The sequence below is a fragment of the Mandrillus leucophaeus genome, unplaced genomic scaffold (assembly GCF_000951045.1).
Source record: "Mandrillus leucophaeus isolate KB7577 unplaced genomic scaffold, Mleu.le_1.0 Scaffold26, whole genome shotgun sequence".
Taxonomy (NCBI): Eukaryota; Metazoa; Chordata; class Mammalia; order Primates; family Cercopithecidae; genus Mandrillus; species Mandrillus leucophaeus.
Genome location: NW_012102698.1, coordinates 3,545,147 through 3,567,389, shown reverse-complemented (window position 1 = coordinate 3,567,389; position 22,243 = coordinate 3,545,147). Strand labels below are relative to the sequence as shown.

The 22,243-nt window shown below is 38.6% G+C and overlaps 1 protein-coding gene across 1 annotated transcript in view; it reads right to left on the bottom strand.

The window, feature by feature from the left end:
* ATXN10 (ataxin 10) overlaps window positions 1-22,243 on the bottom strand; it is a 191,522-nt gene that overhangs the window by 137,979 nt on the left and 31,300 nt on the right. Inside the window, exons 3-5 of the mRNA XM_011984069.1 lie at window positions 21,041-21,123; window positions 14,036-14,132; window positions 11,574-11,732 (exon numbers count right to left, since the gene is read on the bottom strand). Of these exons, the coding sequence (XP_011839459.1) occupies window positions 11,574-11,732; window positions 14,036-14,132; window positions 21,041-21,123 (339 nt within the window). The remainder of the gene's footprint in view (window positions 1-11,573; window positions 11,733-14,035; window positions 14,133-21,040; window positions 21,124-22,243) is intronic.

The window sequence follows — 22,243 nt, the reverse complement described above, 5'->3', positions numbered from 1 at the left end:
TTCTCAGTGGGCTGAGGTGGGAAGATCACTTGAGTCTGGGAGATTGAGGCTTCAGTGAGCCATGATTGCACCACTGCACTCCAGCCTGAGTGACAGAGACTCCGTCTCAAAAAACTAAAACATAAAGTACCACAAACAAAGTCAAAATACAAAAACAGAAAAATATAAGTATTTTATTTTATATGAAGGGTGGTATCCCTAATCTAGAAAATACTCCTATACACTGATAAAGATCAACATCCCAAGAGAAAAATAGGTAAAGAAAATTAGAATACACATAAAGGAAAAAAAAGGTTCTCCAACTCGTAAGAAAAATACAAAATAAAACTGTGCAAGAAGGTCAGTTTACACTTTGGCAGAACTGGCAAATCCAACCCTTGCTAACACTATTAGCAATGATGTGAGACAGGGGAGTTGACACTGGCACAACAGCTATGAAGGATAACCTGGTTTGTTAAAATTGTAACAGCACATTCCTTTTGACCCAATAATTGCACTTATGAATTTATTCTACAATCATACTTGTCCACATGCAATATGACATGCGCAACCAAGGCTACTCATGGCAGTACTTACTAGTCATGAAAAAATGGAAACAATCGGAATGCCCATTGAGAGGAGACTGATGAAATAAATCCTGGTACATTCATACAATGAAAGATCTTAAATTGAGGAAGGTCTTTATACAGGAATATGGAAAAATCTCAGAAATGTACTATTTAGTGAAAAAACCAAAAAGCCCAATAGTGTGGGGAGAACTAGGGGATGTGGTTGGAGGAACTAGGTAGATGGCTGGGGGGAAACTATGCATTTTGATACTTGAACCACATGTTCTCTATCAAAAAATTCAGTATGTAATGTAAGAAATATATACAGGCAAAGTAAGCTCACACTTAGTTCTATTTAATAACCATTCTGCTAAAGAGTGACAGTATTTCTATATCTTGGTGGAAGCACCATTCAGATGAACCTGGCTCCTCAGGCTTCAAGGACAAGGAACGGTCATGTAGGAGAACTCAGCTAAGTTCTCTTAAGGAACTCTTCAGTTTAATCTTGAAATTCATCATTTAAATGTCATTACCGAAAAAGCTAACATTCACAAATCACATTGTTGATGCCAAAGCACTAACTACACTTTACATCATTCTCCACACTTGCTAAAAAACAAATTGCATGAAGGTCTCTCCTCTCATCTTTTTCTTTCTCTCAATCTTTCTCATTTATTACTGATTTTAAAGTATGTGAACAGTTGCAGGCAGAACCAACAGACGATGAAAGGCAAACTCCTCCCTGGTAAACAGAGACAGTCCTAAAGGCAGGGGGGTTCAGGGAAATTTTTTTTTAATGAAAGTCATTTATTATCCATATCCATACATGCATACAAAGGCAATGCTATACTCAACATGAGTAAAATAGATTTCATTCAGTTCAGAAACCTAGAAAATGTTTTTATACCTCATAAACAAATTTTGATTTAAATGTGCTATGGAAAATAAATGCCACTCTCCTTTGTTGTAAGATCTGGTTACTGTAACCCACAGTTGCTTAACACAGCAATTTGGACAAAGCTTGCAAAGCTGCTCCAGAAAATAACCTCCCTTCTCCTGTTAAACAGTTAAGTAACATTTCCAATGGGTTAAATGTGAGTTGCATTAAATTAGAAAAATATCAGTCCACTGATTCAATGGCGATGCATCCTCTGCTAGAAGAAAATGAGTTATAATCTGAAAAATATATAAATAGATTTTCTGAATCTACATGTGCCAGGCAGTGGGGAAAACGCATTACACACATGCACATCCCAGCCACCCTTCCTTTAGTGTCGTCCTCTAAGGGAGGCAGTGGGTGTAAAGATTAAGAGCACAAATTTGGTCTCAGAAAGAGCTGGGTTTGAGTCTCAATCCAACACTTATTGGCAGAGTGACACTGGCTAAGCTGTCTACCCTTCAGTATCAAGGAATTCTGCTTCTCCTGTTTCCAGTAATAATGCATCAGAATTTAACTCCAACAAAAATCAGAGAAATTAAACTATATTTACCTCCTGAAGCAGAAGCAGATGATGAAAAGGACATGCATTCGCCAAACACTGACAGTTCTTATGGCTATCTGCCACTTTTTCCCCTGTTCAGCATCCCCTTTTTTCCTTCTTTGGAAAACAAGAATTCTTTTTCCTTCAAGAATGAGCCCAAACCTGGCAGCTTTTTCCTTCAAGAATGAGCCCAAACCTGACAGCCTGTGACCCCAGGGGAGGGCATGTGACTGCACACCCCAACAAACAACATTGCCCCCGGGATGACAATGCGACCCAAAAAGAGACACTTGCATGCCTCACAAACATCCATCTGGTTATTACCTCTTTGTTTCTAATTCCCAAACTTCTCAATACACTTGCCAGTCAATGTTTACAGGAGAAACTTTTTTTTATATTCTAAAGTATTCCAGACAACATTTCACAAAAAGATATACACATACATACAAAATCACAAGATGCATTCCATATACTGTTGGTAAAAAGTCAGAACTGTGTACAGACATTTAAGCAGCACTTCTGGCATAATGGTGGCATTAAGAGGCTCCGTGTTCCCGCATACAAAGCCAACTGTCTGCTGACAACTATACTAATTCTATGGTAATCAGAAAGAAATGTTTTAAGCAGTATACATCCTAACATGACAGTCTGTTACATATACAGGCGCTTTACCAAGTTTGGGGTTTTTTTTAATTAAGCATTTTTATTTTGAGATCATTGTAGATGCACACGAAGTTTTACAAAATACAAGAGAAACTCTGGTACCCTCACCCAGTTTTCCCCAATGGTAACATCTGTAAAACTATAGCATGTGACAACCCAGATGCTGACAGTGACACAATATGCGGATCTTACTCAGGTTTCCCAGGTTAACTTGTGCATTTACTCATGAGTAGCTGTGAGCGTGTCTTTAGCTCTATGTAATTTAATAATGTGGGTTCACAGATCCCCTCTCACAGGTAAGATCCAGAATGGTTTGGCACCCCTTTATAGGTACACCCACCTATAACTCAAGTATCCTTCCTCAATCCCTGACAACCACTAATCTGTTCTCCATTTCTATAATTTTGTCATTTCAAGAATGTCATGTAAATGGAATGATACATTATTTAACCTTTGGGGATTCATTGGCTTTTGTTTTTTCACTCTGCTATAATTACCGTGAGATTTTCCTAAGTTATGGCTTGTACCAACAGTTGTTCCTTTTTATTGCTGAACAGTATTCTAGTTTGATTCTATTTTAAGACATTGACGGAGGTTTTGGGTAGACACGTAACATTTTATAATGTCCCTATTTTTAAGAAGGAAGTAGGCTCTTAGCCACTTTTTTGCACAGAATGTCTGATTTTCAGGAATAGATTACTGACGTACAATGAAGAAGCTGGTATAGAGTTCTGGAGGACAATGATACAGACCCTTTGGGGATCTCTCACCAAAGTCTCATCTGGTTCAGGAGAACCAGATAAGCCTAAAGTGACTGAAGGACAACAATGCCATCAATCACTAGACTTATTCGACAAGTATTACTATCAAAAATCCTTCAATGGATGGGGTTGGCAAACTTTTCCATAAAGGGCCAGACAGTAAACATTTTAGGCTTTGCAGGCCAAATGGTCTCCATCACAACTACTCAACTCTGCCACTATTGCATCAAAGCAGCCCTAGACAATATATAAACCAGCTTGGCTGTGTTCCGATAAATATTTACAAAAGGAAGCAGTGGGCTGGATTCAGAACACGGGCCATAGTTTGTAAACACATGCTCTAGGTGATTTGGATAGAATGATGACCAGGATAAACTCCAGGGCCTTATGGAGCTAGTCCTACATTCTAGCAACCAACAATAAACAAGAAAGCAAATAAGATTTGTATAATGTTCGATAGTGGTAAGTGCTCTTAAACAAATAAATAAAAGAGAGTAAAGCGATACGGGTTTACAGGAAACACTACTGAACATAAAGTGCTGGGAAGGTCTCTCAGTCGAAATGATAGATATTTGAACAGAGACCTAAAAGAGCTAGCCACTCAAAGATCTAAAGGAAGGTTCCATGCAGAAAGACAGGGGTGTAAAGATTCAGGACAGAACAAACTCGGGATATTCAAAGAAAAACAGTAAAACCAGATGAAACTAATGAGCAGGAGTAAAAGTAGTAAGAAATAAGATGAGGTGGTCAGTCAGAAGCCAAGACATGACAAGTACTTTGGATTTGCTTCTAGGTTGCAATAAGAAAGCACTGAATGGTTTATTTAAGCAAAGAGTGACAAGAGCTACAGTAATTTTTAAAAGGTCACTCTGGCTACTGTGTGATGATTCAGAGGGCAAGAGGAGAGACAGAAAGATGACTGAGAAAGTCCTGGCAGCAGCAATGAAAGATGTCTATGGCAGAGGAGGTGTGAAGTAGGTGAATGTGGAATACATTTTGAAGATAGGACTGATAAGTATAAGTGGGTGAGAGTGAAAGAAAATCAGGACTCAGGTTCCAGGCCTCAGCAAATGAGTAAATGATGGTGCCAGTTACTGAACAATAAACACTGGTAGAGTGACAGCAGGTTTTATGCTGGGGGAAAATCAAAAGTTTGGATGCAGCCTTCACACATTTCAGATGCCAATTAGAAGCACATAATAGGAAGCTGTATATGTAAATCTGGAGCTTCAGCAAGAGGTCAAGGCCAGAAACATAAATGTGGAAATCATCAATTTAGAAGACGTATTTAAAGCTGTGGTATGAGATGAGGTCACCCAGAGAACGAGCAATAACGGAGAAGAGTGGTCTGAGGACCAGCCATGGGCCATGCCAACCCTGAGCAGGCAAGAACAGGAGCCAACACAGGAAGCAGGAAATGTGCCTTACAACAAAGCCAGCACAGGAGAAAAATGAGACAAAGATGAGACAGATACTGATGACATCTTTCAGCCCTGGATTCACTGTGCCTTCACCCAATGACCCTAGAATTTTCCAGTTGTACAAGCCAATAAATTCCTTTCTGTGCATAAACCATCTGAAGTGGACTTCAGTCACTTAGATTCAGAGGAATCATAACTAAAATAATGCTTATCATATGCCAGATATTATCTTGTTAAGGATCCAATAACAAACAACACTAAATCCTGCCTTACAGGGAGCTCACAGTCTAATGGACAATTAAATGTGCTAAGTGCCATGAAAGTGGAATGCATGGCTGTTGTGAGCGAACAGAAGAGGAGCAACAGATTCAGACTGCAAAAGGATGGACAATTATGTTTATCTTCCTAATAGCGTTATACTTAAGCTGATAATAAAATGTACATGCATAAGGCAAGACACATCCCTAGAGAATACAAAATAAATCAACTAGATAACCCAAATATTAACAAAAAAGAATGCTTTACTCCCAGTTATAACTTCATTTTTGTAGTGAAACTGGGTAAAAGTTGAATGGATTAATAAAAGTTTAGTCCGGGTGCGGGGGCTCATGCCTGTAATCCCAGCACTTTGGGACACCGAGGCAGGGAGATCACCTGAGGTCAGTTCAAGACCAGCCTGGATAACATGATGAAACCCCATCTCTACTAAAAATACAAAAAATTAGCCAGGAGTAGTGGCAGACGCCTCTGTTCCTGGCTACTCAGGGGGCTGAGACGGGAGAATCGCTTGAACCCGGGAGGCAGAAGTTGCAGTGAGCCGAGATCACACCACCGCACTCCAGCCTGGGCAACAAAGTGAGACTCTGTCTCAAAAACAAAAAGTTTATACCAAAAGAGGCTAAAACTGAAAGAGTTCATGCCTCACCTTTGAAATGCAGACCACCTCTCTGAAAAGTGATCATTTTCATAATACATGACATGGCATTAATAAAAACGGGACAGGCCCTCGAGTTCAGCATCACCTGCAATCCTGCCTCTGCTATATGTTAGTTGTATGACCTTGGTCAAGCTGGTTTACGCTGCTTAACTTTCATATGTACATAGTAGCAAAACACAATTCACAGGATGGCAGCAATGCGAAAATGAGATTACACAGACAAAGCAACCAACACATCACAGGATCAGCACAAGGTAGTCCTACCTCTTCTTCTACCGTGTAATTCTGCACTGACTGACCTGACCTACCAGTGCACATTTACTGGACTTTCAGATTTAGATGAACCCAAAATAGAATCCTTGGATTCATCTAGGGTTATCTAAGAGCATGAAAACATCTTTCACACCTACAAACAAAAGAACAGACGTTTTTAGAAAGACATTATAGCAATAATTCAAACCAACTAGTGCCAAAGACTTTCTCGCCTACACTTTCCTGTGTCTCTAGAATACTCAAATTAAAACACCCAAAGTTATTGGAATCACATTTGCCCTTTTCTAAGAAACAAGCAAGGGAAGAAAAGAAAACATAATGAAACCATGAATTCCGAGACCATTTAGTTTTGTGCTATTTGCCACCTATCTTCTAAAATGTAGGGGAGAAAAAAGGCAGAAAGTGGGTTTTCTCCAATTTCCAGGGATGAGTTTATATTTAACAGTAAAAACAACAATTTTGTTGGAAGCCTCTGGATATCCTGTGATCTCATTGTTCGTTACCAAATGTAGAGTTCCTCTCACACAAATCAAAGTATTCCGCACCTGGACTGCATAAGTGATCTTTTAACCACTACTACATCCATCCTGTGTTCCTTTCTGAATTGCTTGTAGTGGTCTCTGATCACTTTAACTGGAGCTATTGACAGATTTTATATTTTGCCCTTTATGACCTTTTGCCCTTTATTCCAAGCTGCTAAAAAAAAAAAAAAAAAACTGCAGATGATTAAAATACAGACCCAAGGTACTCAACAAATAAAACAGAACTCAGCTACAGAAAATTTCTCTGAGTAAGCTGACTCTAATGATCGATCCTGTCATGTTACATTTGCATACAAAGGGAAGTTTTCTAAGTCAACACATCATATTATTGTATGTACCAACCTCTGTTTGCTAATTTTAACTGAAATACAAATGAATATTCAGAAAAAGAAATAATTTCAAAATTAGGTATAATTTCAACAGAATGATAAAAGATTACACTGAAAGAAGCCAAAACTGAAAAAGCTCATACCTCACCTATGAATGCAAGTGGGATTACAGGTGCCTCAAGGCTTACTCCCTGGAGAAAATCTGTGGCCTAATCACACACTGACTACTATGTGCAAAACATATGTTAAAAATAGATTTTTTAAAAAACGGGAGATTATTAAAATATAAACAACAAAATTTGTGATAAATTTTGTAATGAGAAAGGATCAATGCATCAAAAAGGTATAACAATCATAAATATAAACGTGTGTGTATGTACTTAACAGAGCATGGAAATAAGGGAAGCAAAAACTGACAGAACTGAAGGAGAAAATGGATGATAATTCACTTTCAATAATGAAAAGAACTAAAACAGAAGATCAGCAAGGAAATAGAAGATTTAAACAACACTATCAACCATCTAGCCAACCAGACCCAACAGATATCTACAGAACATGCCACCAAAACCAGCAGCATACACATTCAAGTCTACATGGAACATTCTCTATGATAGACCATATGTCAGGCCATAAAAGATGCCTCAGTAATGTCAAAAAGAATGAAATCATATAAAGTGTGTTCTCTGGCCACATGAAATAAAATTAGAAAACCATAACAAAAGGAAATTTAGGAAATACACAAATATGTGGAAATTAAACAACAAACTCCCAAATAACCAATAGGTCATAAGGGAAATTAGACTATAATTTGAAATAGATGAAAATAAAATCACAAACACCAAAATTTATGGAACACTAAATTATGGGATGCTAAAGCAGTTCTTACCAGGAACTTTGTAGAAAAGTAAAAAAAGACGGAAGATCTCATGTCAGGAACCTAACCTTCCATCTCGAGAAACTAGAAAAAGAGCAAACCAAACCCAAAGCAAGCAGAAGAAAGAATATAATAAAGATTACAGCAAAAAGAAATGAAATAGAGAATAACAGTAAAGAAAATCAACAAAACCAAAAGTTGGCTCTCTGAAAAGAGCAAAAACTCTAACAAACCTTTAGCTATAGTGAACAAGAAAAAAGAGAAGACTCAAATTACTAAAATCAGTAATGAAGAGGGGACATTCCTACCAATCTTACATAAATAAAAAAGATTCTAAGGGTCTACTACTACTATGAACAATTTGTGCCAACAAATTAGATAGCCTAGACCAGTGGTCCCCAACCTTTTTGGCACCAGGGACTGGTTTCATGAAAGACAATTTTTCCATAGACAGGGGTGGGGGGATGGTTTCACGATGAAACTGTTCTACTTCAGGTCATCAGGCATTAGTTATAACAGATTCTCATAAGGAGTGTGCGATCTAGATCCCTCACATGCACAGTTCACAATAGGGTTTGTGCTCCTATGAGAATCGAGTGTGGCTGATGATCTGACAAGAGGTGGAGCTCAGGCAGGAATGCTCGTTCACCTGCTGCTTACCTTGTGCTGCGTGGCCCTGTTTCTAACAGGCTATGGACAGGTACTAGTCCACAGGTCGGAAGACTAAAGACCCCTGCCCTAGACCAAACAGGCAAATTCCTAGAAAGACACAAACTACCAAAACCAACCCAAGAAGACAACAATCTGAATAGACCTGTATGTAACAAGTAGGGGCCGGGCACGGTGGCTCATGCCTGTAATCCCAGCACTTTGGGAGGCTGAGGCAGGTGGATCACGGGCTTAGGAGTTCAATACCAACCTGGCCAAGATGGTGAAACCCCATCTCTACTAAAAATAAAAAAATAAAAAAATAAAAATTAGCTGGGCGTGGTGGCAGGCGCCTGCAATCCCAGCTATTTAGGAGGCTGAGTCAGAGAATTGCTTGAACCCAAGAGGTGGATGTTGCAGTGAGCCGAGATGACGCCACTGCACTCCAGCCTGGGCAACAGAGTAAGACTCTGTTTCAACAACAACAACAACAAAAAACAAGACAAGTAGGGATTGAATTAGTAACCAAAAACACTTCCCATAATAAAAAGTCCAAAACCAGATGGCTTCACCAGTGAATTCTACCACATATTTAAAGATTAATACTGATCCTTTACAATCTTCCAAAAACAAAACAAAACAAAACCTCTTTCTGTAAAGTCAGTATTTACCTGATACCAAAATCAGAAAAAGAAATCACAAAAAGAAAACAAACTACAAACCAATATGCCTTATGAATATACACACAAAAATCCCCAACAAAATATAAACCAAATCCAGCAACATATAAAAAGGATTATACACTATGAATAAGTGGGATTTATCTCAGGAATCCAAAGTTGATTTAAAGTATAAAAATCACTGTTAGACAAAGTATTAATAGACTAAAAGACACAAGCCATATGATTATCTCAACAGACACAAAATGTATTTGATGAAATAGACTTTCATAATAAAAACATTCAACAAGTAAAAGAAAATCAGCAGAAGTAGAAGAAAAGTTTATCATCCTGAGCAAGGCCTTCTATGAAAACCCCACAGGCAACACCACACTGAAAGACTGAACACTTCCCCACTAAGATCTTAAACAGGACACATATGTCTGCTCTCACCAATTCTACTCAACATTGTATTAGAATTTCCAGTCAGGGCAACCAGGCAAGGAAAAGAAAGAAAAGGCAACTCAACTGGAAAAAAAAAAGTATTATCTACTTGCAAATGGCATGGTTCTGTACAGAGAAAATCCTAAGAATCACATACACAAAAAACTCTACTGAAACTATAAATAAGTTCAGCATGAAAGATTGCAGGATACAAGATTAATATACAAAAATCAGTTGTATTTCTACACATTAGCAATGAATAATCCAAAAATCAAAGGATTCCATTTGCAATACCATCAAAAAGAATAAAATACTTAGAATAAGTTGAACTAACAACATCCAAAACTCATAGACTAAAAACTATAAAACATAACTGAAGAAAATTTAAAAGGCCTAAATAAATAGATGAATATCCTTTATTCATGGATTGGAACACTTAATCTAGGTAAGATGGCAATATTCCCCCAAGTTGGTCTATAGATTCATGTAATTCTTATCAAAATTCCAGCTTTTTTAAATTAACAAATGGAAAAGTTGATCCTAAAATTAATATGGAAACACAAGGGACCCAGAACAATAACGAAAAAAAAACTGAAAAAGAACAAAGTTGGAAGACTCACACTTCCTGATTTCAAAATTTACTATAAAATTATGGTAATCAAGACACCATAGTACTGGCAAAGAGAGAAAATGGACTGGAGGAAAAAAAAAACCACACACACAACACTGAAGAGAGCTTCAGGGACTTGTAAAACAACAACAGAAGACTAACACTTGTATCTTCAGAGTCTAGGGGAACAGCTCCACATAGCGCCCTGGTGACCTTGGACATATCCATGTATACCATGCATGCCAGAGCTTGAACAGCGGCTAATCTGAGTCTTGCCTGCTGACTACCTTGTGATCCTCCCGGAACCCGAGATGGGAGGCCTGAGGCTTCTGAGGCTGTCTCCTTTTTGCTCGTCTGTCTCCCAAGGGAGGCTGTCATGAGACAGGTTCTGATGAGTTTTGCACTAATGAGGTACAGAGCTTTCTGCCCCGCCCCTCTTAGCATATAAAGCCTTTTAACAGCCAAGAAGGGCTCCTCAGGAATAGGGTACCTCACAATTCATATCCTAATCATCCAGGTCTTTGTGGTATCTGGGACAAGGATCAGGAGGAGCTGGCCCCTTTGGCTTCTTCTTTTCTCTGTCTATATAGTAACAAACTGTCTAAAGCTAAAAGTAGATTGGTGTAATTTGTATTACTTTCACAGTCCCATCAGTTGAGCCATAGCCTTGGCCCTGCCTTCGACTATGTGTGTGCCTAAAACATGGAGTCCCAGAAGAAGTAGAGAGAGAACAAGGGCCTGGAAAAAAGTATTCAAACAAATAACAGCTAAAATTTCCCAAATTAACTTCCCCAACTTGGTAAAAGACATAAATCTACTGATTCAAGAAGTTGAGGAGACCCCAAAAAGAGTAAACCCAAAGAAATCTAAGCCAATACCATAATTAACCTCTGAAAAGACAAAGAAAAATCTTAAAAGCAATCAGAGAGAAATAATACATTATCTACGAAGGGTGGCGGTACATTATGTATGGGGGGCAATTTGAATGGCAGTGACTATCTCATCTGCACAGATGCTCACAAGGCTCGCATCAACCTCTGATCTAATGAACTAGCTTCTGCAGCCACAACAGTCTGATCTGTACACTCCAAAGGTGCCGGGGCATTTCACACTGTTTTTTTATACACCAACAATGTCTTTCCCGCTCCTCACCACCTTGAAGAATTCTCTTTGTCCTTAAAGACTCAACTCAAGCCTCACTTTATTCACCTCTTTCACAAGTTCTCTAGATTCTGCTCAAAACCTTTTCTAATTTTGTCAATACGTTAAGTTTTAACTTATTGTTCAATTATCACAATGCCCAAATTTTTACTTAAAACCTCTGCAAGGAAAGTGATCTGTCAGGATGTCCTAAAGCAATCAAATTTCTAACAAGATACTTACGGCCATTCTGATTCAGGATGTTTTTGGTAAGCATCTATGACATCAATTGCAATATTGAGGTTTTCTTCCAGTTCTTTCATTCTTTCATGATTAAGGGATGTAAACAAAATCATTGAAGAGTAGGCAACAATTTTTTTGTCCGGATGATTTAAGCAAGACCTTCCAAACAAGGAAATGAGACTGTTAGCCCAATTTAATAACGTGATAAAATAAAACACAAAAATAACAGTAATACCATTGGCAAATTCACTACATACTAATATTTTTGAGGATTTAAGGGAGAATTATAGCACTTTAAAATAAGTAATTATTTACTGTAAAAATAGTAAATACAAACTTAGTCACAATAAAAAGTATCCAAAATATTAAAGTTGAAGTTGACATAGAACTCAGAAGGCAAAAAGCAAATAACTTACTATTAGCGATAAAGATTAAAATGATTACATTTATAAAACATTAAAATGTTCATTCTTGTTAGAAAAAAATCAACAGGTATAAAATGATACCTCAATGACTGCTGACACTGCTTTAATAGTCCTTAGGGACAAGATGCCTATAGAAGAGATGGTACAGTGGAGCAAGAAATAGAATTTGGAGTCAGGAGCCTCGCTATAACTCCTAGCTCCTCTAGCTATCAGCCAGGTGGCCTGGGGAAGGTCACTGACATATTGATTGCCAATTATATCATGTGTTACGCAATATGGTAGGATTTTGCTTTTCATTTAAACTTCACAATACTCTTCTGAAGGAGATATTATTCATATATTTCAGATAAAGAATTTGTTAACTTCACTTGGCCAATAGCACAAAGCCAGCACCTGACAAAACTGGAATTCAAATTTGGTTATATCTGTCCCATAAATGCATAAAGAGTGAAGGCAAAGAACCTCTCTTAGCTTGTTTTCTGGTATAAAAAATAAAATACAATAACAAAACCTTCTCTATTTCATAGGATTTTTATGACGATCAAATGAGATCTAAAAGCAACATGTAAACTGTTAAGACTTCTCTGACTGTCCTACACTTAAGCCTCTCCCTTGTTTTTCCATTACACCTTGGATTTACCCTAATCACCTTAGTTCTTACATCACAATGTACGTGCCTGTTCCTTTATTTCCCTGACCAAAGAATGAAATCTTCAAGAATAACGAATATATAAGTTACCACCGTATTCTAATCATCTATCCCACAACCTGGCAGATATTGGTGTCCAAAATGTTTTAAGGGAAAGAATCCTCAAAAACAAGCAATGTCTGTTTCTGTAGCTTGAGTTTCATAATTCTCTTCTTCCACTTAAGCTCAAATATCATTAATATATATATAGCATGAATATATATACACCTTCAACTTTTAATTATTTGCAGGAATTTGAGAAATTCCATGAGCTAGAAGTGAATTAGAGTTTATCCAATCTTAACACTAAACTTCACGGAGGAGCCCAGGAAAGCTGTACAACCAGGAAGGCCAGCACAGAATTTAAGCAGCACAGTCTTTACAATGAGCATAGGCTTTGGATTCAGATGGCAGCAATGGGTTTAAACTCTAGCTCTGCCATTTACCAGTGATAAGCTTCAGGTCTCTCATCTGTCCAGATGGGGAGACAGTAACACTTACTCTGCAGGCTATTGTGAGAACAGAAGAAATATACGGATAATGCCCAGTTCAGGGTAGGTACACAACAGCTGCTGCCCTGCTGTGCTGCTTATACTGTTGCAACCACCAGAGTTACCCCATTCATTGGCACCAAAGCCTGGATTCGAAGCCAGGCCTCCCACTCCCAGACTGTGCCTTTCATACGGTATATTGACTCTATTGCCTGCTCACCTTTTACCTCAATGCTCAATTTCTTATGTACAGAACTGGTTTTTAAGAAGTAGAATCACTAGAAAAAGTACCAGGATCCAATCCAGATAAATGGAATGGTTACCCACTTCTTACACTGATAAACGGACTGGTTACCCATTTCTTACATGGATAAACTGATTGTTTACCCACATCATCTTCTTACCTTCCAAAACATACAGCATTGTGCTGAACATATCAGTATTCAATACATAAAGAATTTTAATTCACTGCCCATATTTTGATGTTTTATTTTAATTGTGTTTCTTATAAATTTCAGTGTCCTTAACAATATTACTTACTTTATCCACGACTTTTATTTTTGTAAAAGTAAACTGATATACAAGCAAGGGCACAAATCTTAAGTGTACATACAGCTCAATGAACAAAGTTTGGATATGTACACATCCATGTAACCACCACTAAGGTCAAGATATAGATGAACACTTCCAGGACCCAGGTGTTTCCCTAGTGCCCTCTCCCAGCTGGCACCCACCCACCAAGAACAACTACTATCCTGAACTCTGTTACAGAGGGTTACTTTTCGAACTTTATATAAAATGGAAAAATATAACCACAATCTTCTCACAAGTTAGAAACATTCTTATCAATATACTCACAAAAACAGTTCTGGAAAAGCATGTACCCAAACAATAGACTGGGAATCTTCATTCCGTGAGGCAATGTTGCCTAAAAACTGCAGGCCACAGCGAAAAGCTAAGAATATATAAAAGTTTAAAATAAATAAATAAATGATTAAACATAATAAATAAATACATCTTAAGAAATATTCTCCATGTTATTAAACAGAAAGTTTCTGCTTGCTTCTTGTAAAAATTAAGGTCTCTCTCCACAAGGTCACTTTGGGAATAACATGAATATGCCATAGCTGGGCACGGTGGCTCACGCCTGCAATCCCAGTACTTTGGGAGGCCAAGGCAGATGGATCACTTGAGGCCAGGAGTTGGAGACCAGCCTGGCCAATATGCTGAAACCCCATCTCTACTAAAAGTACAAAAAATTACTCAGCAGGCTGAGGCATGAGAATTGCTTGAACCTGGGAGGCAGAGGTTGCAGTGGGCCGAGATCATGCCACTGCACTCCAGCCTGGGAGACAGAGTGAGACTCTGTCTCAAAAAAAAAAAAAAAAAAATTAATATGCCTTACCAAAACAATATACTCTACATACAAAATTGATTAACTTATTGCCTGGGTACAGAGGCTCATATCTGTAATCCCAGCACTTTGGGAAGACGGGGTGCGGAGCGGGGAGTGGATCACCTGAGGTCAGGAGTTAGAGACCAGCCTGACCAACATGGTGAAACCTCTTCGCTACTAAAAATACAAAAATTAGCTGGGCGTGGTGGCAGGAGCCTGTAATCCCAGCGACCCAGGAGGCTGAGGCAGGGAGAACTGCTTGAACCCAGGAGGCAGAGGTTCCAGTGAGCCGAGATCAAGCCACTGCATCCAGCTTGGGAGACAGACCCAGAGACTCCATCTCAAAAAAAAAAAAAAAAAAAGATTTCTACTGAATATTTTGGAATATTAACATTCAAATCTGTGTAAAACTTAACATGCAAAAAGCCAACAGTATAGGTTGATCTGACAACCAACTGACCCAACAACTCATCAGGCACCTAAGATTAATGCTCGGGATCAGAACACAATTCTGAAAAGGAAAAGGCTTAAAGATGTCCCAGACACAAGAAAAGAAAACTCCAGACAGGTACAAATGACAGTTTACTTTACCAAACAGCTTATCAACTGATCTTTATGTAAATACTGCAAATGTTATGAAGACCCTCAAAAATCCCAACATTATTTTTACAGATTAAGAAAGAATAAAGGCCAAAAACAACACCAATAACTCAATTAAAGTAACTCATGCTTGTGTTTACATAAAATTTGATGAGCATAATATATTCGTCACACCACTGCAATTATTCCCTGAAAATAATACTCTAAATATTATTTTGACAATGTAATTACAGTTCTTACCTCAAGTGTGGTAACAAAAAACTGGCACACATACCCTGCTAAAAAATCTACCTAGAATAAAGTTCTCACAGAAAAAGAGTCAAAAGAGTACAGGCGCTTTGTTAGGAACCAGAATACTTTTATTTAAAAGATTATTTGTATTAGGTCTGAACTAACACACCATAAAATTTTTTCTAAGTTTCACTGCTGAATCCAAATTTCATTGTTGAATTCCAACTAAAATTCAGTCATTTCACTAGCTGCCATTTTCAAGGTGATGAGAAATATTACTTCCTTTCCATCTTCCTTCTTGCCTCAATAATATCCTTCCAATAGTATCTGTGGCTAAACACAAGCCATCTACTAAATAGGAACACAACTGAAAAATTAAATAAGACCTGAATAAATGGAGAGATGTTCTATATTCATGAACTTGAAAACTCAATAGTGTTAAGATGGCAATTCTTACCAAACTGATCTATAGATTCAATATCATCCCAAGTATCTACAATATATAGAAAACCTTTACAACTCTACAAGAAATAGACACAAACAGATCAATTAAAAACTGGACAAAGGACTCATATAGACATTTCTCCAAAGATTTACAAATGGCCAGTAAGTACGTGATCATTTAGGAAATGCAAATCGAAACCACAATGAAGTACCCCCACTTCACATCCACCAGGATGACTACAACACAGAAATAAAGAGTCAGCAAGGATGCAAGAAACGGGAACATTCATACGGTGTCGGCAAAAAGTAATATGATTCAGCTGCTATGGAAAAGTCTGACAGCTCTTAAATGTTAAGCACAGAGTTACCATATGACCCAGCAATTCTATTCCTAGGTGTACACCCAAAAGAATTAAAAACAGATAAACAAATGCATGTACCAGCATGTCCACAACAGCATTACTCATGATAGCCAAAAGGTGGAAACAACCTAAATGTCCAACAAACGATGAATGGATAAACAAAATATGATGCATCAACACAACAGAGTATTATTCCACCATAAAAAGGAACGAAGTCATGATACACACTACAAGGTGGATGAACCTTAAAAACATTATGCTCAGTGAAAGGAGTCAGACACCAAAGGTCACATATTAATTCTATGATTCCATTTATATGAAATATCCAGAGTAGGTAAATCTACAGAGACAGAATGCAAAAGAGTGGTTGCCAGGGGCTATGGGGAGGCAGAAAGAGAGCAACTACTCAATGAAAACACGGTATCCTTTTGGGGGGATTTTCAGGCTGGGCGCAGTGGCTCATGCCTGTAATTCCAGCACTTTCAGAGGCCGAGGTGGGTGGATCGCCTGAGGTCAGGAGTTCAAGACCAGCCTGGCCAACGTGGTGAAACTCCGTCTCTACTAAAAATACAAAAATTAGCCAGGCGTGGTGGTGGGCGCCTGTAATCCCAACTACTCAGGAGGCTGAGGCAGGAGAATCGCTTGAAGCTGGGAGGCGGAGACTGCAGTGAGGCGAGATTGTGCCATTGCACTCCAGCATGGGCAACAAGAGCGAAACTCCATCTCAAAAAAAAAAATTTAATTAGGTAGAGATGGTAGTTGCACAATACTGTGAATGTACTAAATGCCACTCGATTGTTCACTTTAAAATGGTTAACAATATGTGAATCTCAGATCAATAAAAAATAATTAAACTCATATAAATGCAACTACCTAAATTAAGAACAACTCTTAATACAGCTAACAAGTAATAGGTCTTTAAGAATCTACCCTCTCAGACTAGGAATATGAGTAAATAGCCAAGCTAATAACCAAATAACCAATTTACTCCTCAATGACAAACTGGTTCATAAAAGTAGTTTCAGGTGGCCAGGCGCGGTGGCTCATGCCTGCAATCCCAGCACTTTGGGAGGCCAAGGCGGGTGGATCACGAGGTCAGGACATCGAGACCATCCTGCATAACACGGTGACACCCCATCTCTACTAAAATCACAAAAATTTAACAGGGCGTGGTGGCGGGCGCCTGTAGTCCCAGCTACTCAGGAGGCTGAGGCAGCAGAATGGCGTGAACCCGGGAGGCAGAGCTTGCAGTGAGCCGAGATTGCGCCACCGCACTCCAGCCTGGGCGACAGAGTCAGACTCCGTCTCAAAAAAAAAAAAAAAAAAGTAGTTTCAGGTATCTGCTCCGTTAAATTTTTTCTTAGGTCATCTACCTGCTTCAGTGAAAATCTTGTGAAGAATGAAATAATCTTTTACCATATATTGTAAAAACTAAACACATCTTTTGTGGCACATTTGGGATACAGCAGAAAAACGAGATACTGGACTGAGGGGGACATGGAGTCAAAAGAAGATTTTTTAAATGAAAAATGGGAGAGCATATTATATGCTGATGAAAATGATGGAGTAAAGAGGAAAAAAACAGAGGCTGCCTGAGAGCAAGGGGATAATTTCAGGAGAAAAGCTTCTGCGTGGGCAAGTGGCGATGAAATCCAGCACATGGTGGAGGGGCTGGCTCCACTCTAATAGTTATTTAATCACAGCATTTGTATGGCACTTCCCCTTTGCTTCTTTATTTAGGATATATCATTAAAAGAGAAACCTCCTTCTGCCCACCACAGCACTGCAGCTCTGGAGCGCCACACTGCCCGCCCCATCAGGATCGTCAATTATGAAACACGGTACATTCTGAACTCTCTTTCTCAATTACTATACCACACAGAGACCTCAAAACAGCTGCCTTCCCAAGTGACACAGTGAAACACGGACTTTACTGCTAATTTATAATTCCCTAATTTTGAGTACTGATGCTTCCATTTTATTATAAAATGGAGCTACAGAAGTATCTTTAAATATACAATATCATAAAAACTATTTCACAACTAAATCCTACATCCTTTCAATTTCTTGAGACTATTTTAGAAACTACTAATGCTCAAAAAAACGTGGCAATGCACTTTGTGTGTAAATTCTCAAAGAAAGTAATTAATTTTTAATTACCATTTCCTAAAGGAATACTTCAAAATCAAATAGCAAGATCTAAGAATTTTTAGCAAATTGAGTTTAAAATGAAAACACCAGGAAATCACAAAAATTAAACCAAGCCAGGCAGTGGCTCTAACATGCTAATTTAGCCTATTTCACCTGTGAAATAAGACCGTCACCTCTGGTTCTTGTCTATCTACCAAGAGAAGCACACATATTAACATCAATAGAAATATGCCTCATGTGGCCAGGTGCAGTAGTTCACGCCTGTAATCTCAGCACTTTAGGAGGCCGAGGCGTGTGGATTACATGGTCAGGGGTTCAAGACCAGCCTGGCCAAAATGGCGAAACCCCATCTCTACTAAAAAAACACAAAAAATTACCCGGGCACTGTGGCAGGTGCCTGTAATCTCAGCTACTCAGGTGGCTGAGGCAGGAGAATCGCTTGAACCCTGGGGGGAAAGCGGCAGTTGCAGTGAGCCAATATTGTACCACTGCATTCCAGCCTGGGCAAGAGAGTTAAGACTCCGTCTCAAAAAAAAAAAAAAAAAAAAAGAAACATGCCTCATGTTATATGCGAAGTACAGGCATTAAAGCTGTATATAAAACAATTTTTGTAAGTCAAATTATATTTTAAATGCAACTGGAGATTTCTCATTTAAAGGATAGCCATTGAATTATAAGGTAAAGACATTATTACAACAACAACGAAATTTAACCTATAATCTAGCACATCTAACTTATCCACCTGGAAATTTACATTAAAATTTTCCAGGGTGTTTTTTTTTGTTTTTTTGTTTTTCTGTTTTTGAGACAGGGTCTTGCTCTGTCACCCAGGCTGGAAGTGCAGTGGCATGATCTCAGCTCACTACAACTTCCACCTCCCAGGCTCAAGCTATCGTCCTACCTCAGCCTCCAAGTAGCTGGGACTATAGGTGTGTGCCACCATGCCCAATTATTATTATTATTATTTTTTTTTTTTTTGAGACAGAATTTCGCTCTTGTCACCCAGGCTGGAGTGCAATGGCATGATCTCGGCTCACTGCAACCTCTGCCTCCTGGGTTCAAGCGATTCTCCTGCCTCAGCCTCCCAAGTAGCTGGGATTACAAGTATGCTCCATCACGCCCAGCTAATTTTTGTATTTTTAGTAGAGATGGGGTTTCACCATGTTGGCCAGGCTGGTCTTGAACTCCTGACCTCAAGTGATCCGCCCACCTCAGCCTCCCAAAGTGCTGGGATTATAGGCATGAGCCATTGCACCCAGTCTTTGTATTTTTTTAGAAACAGGGTTTCACCATGTTGCCCAGGCTGGTCTTGAACCCCTGAGCTCAAGCAATCTGTCCACCTCGGCATCTCCAAGTGCTAGGATTATAGGCATAAGCCACAGCACCCAGCCTACATTAAGATTTTCTTATCAAATAATTTAGGTTTACCCATAAAGTATTTCAATTCCTGGGACAAAGAGATCACATATTAAAAATCTATGTTTTTTTTAACATTATGTTAAGATAATAACCACTGTCCAATGGAAAGGTGTTGATGCTAGAAGAACAAAGACCAAAACCATTCTACTAATCAGTCGAAAGAAGCTTGGTGTTTCTCTTAATCCCACGTCAACAACCATTAACAATCAGAGCTAAGTTCCATTTTCATCACACTAGACATGTGGCTTAGACACTTAACATGTGGCTCCCCTCAACGGAATGTGAGCTCTCTAAGGGCAGAGATTTTTTTTGTCTGTTTTTGTCACTGTTTGAATCACACCCAAAACCTAGACCAGGGCCTGTCACGTTCATAAATATTAAAAGATGGTCTATTAGTCTTACCACAGACTGGGCGGCTTAAACAACAGACATTTATTTTTACACAGTTCTGTGGTTAGAGGTGTGTCAACAGGGCTGATATCTTCTGAGGTCTCTCTCCTTGGCCTGTAGATGGTCATCTTCTCCCTGTGTCTTCACATGGTCTTTACTCTGTGCATGGCCATGTCCTAATTTCCTCTTCCTATGAGGACACCAGTCATACACCCCCATTTGAGCTTAAGTACCTTAATTACCTCTTTAAAGATCCTATCTCCAAATTCAGTCACATTCTGGGTACTGGGGGTTAGGACCATGCTGTGATCTGAATATCTGTGCCCCTCCAAAATTCCTATGCTGAAATCTAATCCCCAACATGCCAGTATAAGATGGAGCCTTTGGGAAGTGACCAGGTCATGATGGTGGAGCCCTGGTGAATGGGATTAGTGCCCTTATAAAAGGAGCCCAGGGAGCTTGTTTGCGCCTTCTGCCTTCCACCTTCCACCACAGGAGAACAAAGCAAGAGGCACCATCTACGAAGACAAGAGCAGCCCTCGCAAAACACCCAGTCTGCTTAATCTTGGACTTTCCAGCCTCCAGAACTGTAAGCAATACATTTCTGTTGTTTATAAACTACCCAGCCTAAGGCATTTTGTTATAGCAACTGGAACAGACTTCAACATACAAATGTGAAAGGAACAAAATTCAGTCATTCAGGAAGGGAAGTTGCTACAACTTTATAATTATTTAATATTTCAATATTAAAGTTTCCCTATCTCATGAAATACAGAACATGCGTTTCAATGAATGATGTTAATACTCAAAGTACTAGTTCTGAACCCTTTATAAAGATATAAATAACCCATGAATTATATTGCATGCTACCTGTCAACAGAGCTTCCTGTTCCACTCGCAGTTCACGAAACAGAAGAATCAAATCAACAGCAACACCAATCGTATCCAAGTTCCTGTATCAAGTATTTAAAAAAAGACAAAATTAGACATGTTCATTCATTCATATATTGTCTATGACTGTTTTTGCACTATAATGGGAGAGCTGAGAAATCTGACAGAGATTACAAAGCCTAAATTTATTATCTGGCTCTTTACAGGAAAAGTATAGCAACCCTAGCAGTAGGGGTTATATTTATATGCAGAGCCAACTGCTTTCAACAGTTTTCTTTGAGCACTTCCTGAAGTTTCCCATGACTCAGATTCTTTGCTTTATTGTATTATACCCCATTCCATGCATTCTTGGCAAAAGCAGTCCCAGTCCACACAAAGTGCAAAAGATGTAAAAAGATCTAGGCCTTAATAGCATCACACCTTTTGATTAACTCTTTCTTTAGCGACTTAAAATAAAACATCAGAAAAATATGTACTAGTTGCAATCTGCATCTTGACTGGCTCAGAAATACTGGCCTTAGTTAAGTTTGGCCACAGTCTTTACTAGAATCTTTGTTGTATTTCTAACTAGAAAATTCTTTTCTGAAAATTGCTACCCTAAATGGTTGAAATTTTCCTTTAAAAATCAACAGTGAATAATAACACAATCGGAGAAGGGAAGAGGCAGAAAAATTAACACCCTTAAATGTTCCTTTTCATTTCAGCCCAACCATAAGTTGCATGCAATAAAAAGATCTTATCACAAACAGCACAGCCCTTGCTTTGCCGGCCCTACCAAAAGACCACCGATAACTTACCTGTCATAGTATTTATTTTTGTAATGTTTGAATTTTTATAGTTTGCATATATTACTCAAAAAAGAAAATAAAAATTGACTGCTTTGAAAGAAAGTATTAACATAAACTTGTACATTCCTTCCTGAGGCAGAGGAAGAAACATTTAAAGTTTACTGAGCATGCAATCTGCATTAGGCATTTACATAAGTAATCTCATTTACACCCCATAACCAGCCTGTCTGGAAGACATTGCTTATCCAGTTTTACAGAGGAGAAAACTGATACTCAGGAAGACCAAGTCACCTGTCCAGGGTCAGGACAGAGCAGTCAGCCACAACAGGACCAGTGTGTAAGGCTCAGGACAGCAAGGGTAGACTGCATTTTTTTTTTTTTTTTTTTTTTTTTT